Raw genomic sequence first — 2813 nt, 5'->3', positions numbered from 1 at the left:
AACTGTTTCTATGCAGGAAATACCAGGTAGAGCTCAGTTAGAGTTTGTTAGTAGTGTTCAGCCCTAGCAATAAGATGAGGAACATTTCATGTTTTGTCAAAGCTAAACATGAAACACTGAAGTTAATTACAAYGAGCCCTTTGAGGACCATCATCAAGTTGGTGGTCCTCTGTGAAAATGAGTTGACACCCCTGATCTGACAGATAACATTAGATGTGTTAGTGATCAGTCTCAGCTACTACCATGCTAAACTTACAACTTTATTTGTATATCTGTAAAACTGARGTATACATCAATTTGTAAGGTCAGCTGGTTGTGGCAGCCATTGTCTCCAAAAGTTAATTAATAGTAGAGGTACATCCCATGACTATGGACACAYAAACACACAAACACAGTCACTATCATTCAGCATCACCTCTAAGCAGCAGAGGATTAATGATTGGACAGTTTTTATAATTACAATAGACAGAAACATCTCACAGAACTATAGATTCTCAGCACACTGTTGGATTCAAACATTTAATAACAAACTAAACACAAATCACAAAGGATTTTTTTATTGGCATACAACAGGATCGTTAAAAATAATAAAAAAGATTTTAAAAWACACATGAACTCCTCCAGCAGCAAGGCAAATGAGAGGAGAGTCAAACATGATGCAAACCTCCTACACTTTATAAAAACAAGTTAAAGCTTCAGCACAAAGTTAAAACACGTAATAATTATAAGAAAATGAATTAGGCTCGTTGTCACACATCAGGTCTCTGACACAAGCCTTGATTTACTGTTAAATGTGTCCAAASTGAAGTGAACGTGTGACTGTTCACTCCTGATCAGAGTTCTGAYGGTTCTGAACTGCAGAGATTAAACCAACACTAACCTCTCGTGTCTCACAGCTCCTCTGTGCTAAACAAGGCAAGGCACACAGCTAGCTTTATTATTATTAAAAAACAATGAAAAACACAAGTTAAAAATATCACGGTTTCTACAAAATAACATGATAAATCATTGAAGGGTCTCAGTTTGTGGGGGGATGAAGAGCGGACCTCTAGCCTGCAGGCTTGTTGTACTCCTGGATCTTCTGTTTGATGTGGGACAGCTTGTTCTTCAGGTACTCACAACGATCCCTTTTCTCCAGATAGGTTGGGTCCTGATGAAAGAAATAAGGGTTATATAAGAAAACACTGCAGATGTTATATTTTATATCAATCTGCAGAGGGAATRCTGCCACACCTGACTGATGAAGCTGAAGCTGAGCTAAAGTGATAGTAGCTAAAGGCTAAAGGTGTAAAAGCACAGCTCAGAGACATCCAGCACCTCAATAAATACAGCCAGTTTCTTCTCTTTTAAAATAAATATATTTTCATATTAAATGATGTCGTTGGCAGTCTGATGTCTGTCTCACCAGCCAGGACAAGTCCCTCTGTCCCTTACTGTCCTCCTCCCTGTGTCCTCTCTCCTTATTTTGTCTCTTCAGTCCTCTCTCTGTCTCTCATGTCTTCTTGTCTAACTCGTTCCTCTGGATAACTTCCTGCTCTGTTCCTCCTGTCACTGCCCGATCGCACTGTCAGCTCTGTGCATGCGCTAAAAGAAATACCATCTGTCCGGCTGTTTGTTTTTARCATGTAGCATCGCTGGACCGCTTGATGACAGAATGGATTCAGTCTTTTGTCACCTGTAATGTTTCATAGAAAAGGCAGYGTTGGCAGCAGATGWGGATTTTTATTCYAGGAAATAAAATAAAATGGAGATGAGATGAATTACAACACTGTCTAGAAATTAGTCTGTTAAGGTCGGGAAGTTAATAAATAAACATGTACACATCGTAAATCTATATTTTAATAATTTGAATGTGTATAATATTAAAATAGATTACAGATTATAATTTAGCACACCTTTATAATTATTTCTAGCATTTTCTCCTAAATTGAGCAGACTAACCAGTAATCTAGAAGTATATCTGTTAGCGCATGAGCAAATGAGCTGAGGGGACGGATCATGCTTCCAGAACAGATCAGGCAGGGACACCTCCAGCAGGTTTCCTGATCCTCTGTTCTCTGTCCACAGGACTGCAGGTACTTCCTGTCTGTCTGATCACTGCTGCTGCAGCAGTGCAGTCATCTGAAGATCGCTCTTATAACAGCTCCTCTCTGAACATTCTTTCTTTAACTTCCACCATCTGGTCTTCTCTGATTTGTCTCTTTTCCTCTTCCACACAGAATGTGATGTACCTTTGTTCTTCTGCCTCCACTCTTATAGGTCCACTCGGTGTCCCTCTGTCTATTGGAAACAGGTGTTAYCTATAGACATTTCCATCCTCTTGACAATAACTTCCACCATCTGTCCTTCCTGGTTCCTTTCCTTGACWCCTAACCTGTCCATCACTTCCTCGTCTCCTCGTTTCCTTCACCAACAGGTCCTTTCAGGTCTGCTCTGATCACTCTCTCCTCCCTGAGAATATGCTCTATCACTTCATCTAGATCCTTCCAGAACTTCTCCTCTTTCTCACATCCAACGTGCTGGAACGGGGAATCGAACCGGCAACCATTCAGTTATGGGAAAACTCCTTTAACCACTCTGCCACAGCCGCCACAATAAACATGTGATCATAATCAATAGAAAATGCAGTGCATCCAATAGAGCATCGATATTTTCACTGAAGTCTGATACTGAAGCACACAGCATTCTGGGAGATGTAGAGGAAAGCAGTTAAACAAGGCTCAATAACATGTCATGCTTCACCACTGTGCCTCTGAACTGCTTCAAAATAAAAGAGAGAGAGAGAGAGAGAGAGAGAGAGAGAGAGAGAGAGA

The 2813-nt window shown here is 40.4% G+C and overlaps 1 protein-coding gene across 1 annotated transcript in view; it reads right to left on the bottom strand.

Annotated features, from left to right (window-relative positions):
- Window positions 1–541: 541 nt before the first annotated feature.
- Window positions 542–2813, bottom strand: part of marveld2b (MARVEL domain containing 2b) — a 16856-nt gene continuing 14584 nt past the window's right edge. Inside the window, exon 7 of the mRNA XM_014027677.1 lies at window positions 542–1150. Coding sequence (XP_013883131.1) covers window positions 1049–1150 — 102 coding nt within the window. The 3' untranslated portion in view covers window positions 542–1048. The remainder of the gene's footprint in view (window positions 1151–2813) is intronic.

Source organism: Austrofundulus limnaeus, unplaced genomic scaffold, assembly GCF_001266775.1.
Source record: "Austrofundulus limnaeus strain Quisiro unplaced genomic scaffold, Austrofundulus_limnaeus-1.0 Scaffold672, whole genome shotgun sequence".
Classification (NCBI taxonomy): domain Eukaryota; kingdom Metazoa; phylum Chordata; class Actinopteri; order Cyprinodontiformes; family Rivulidae; genus Austrofundulus; species Austrofundulus limnaeus.
This window is presented reverse-complemented; position numbering and strand designations above follow the sequence as displayed.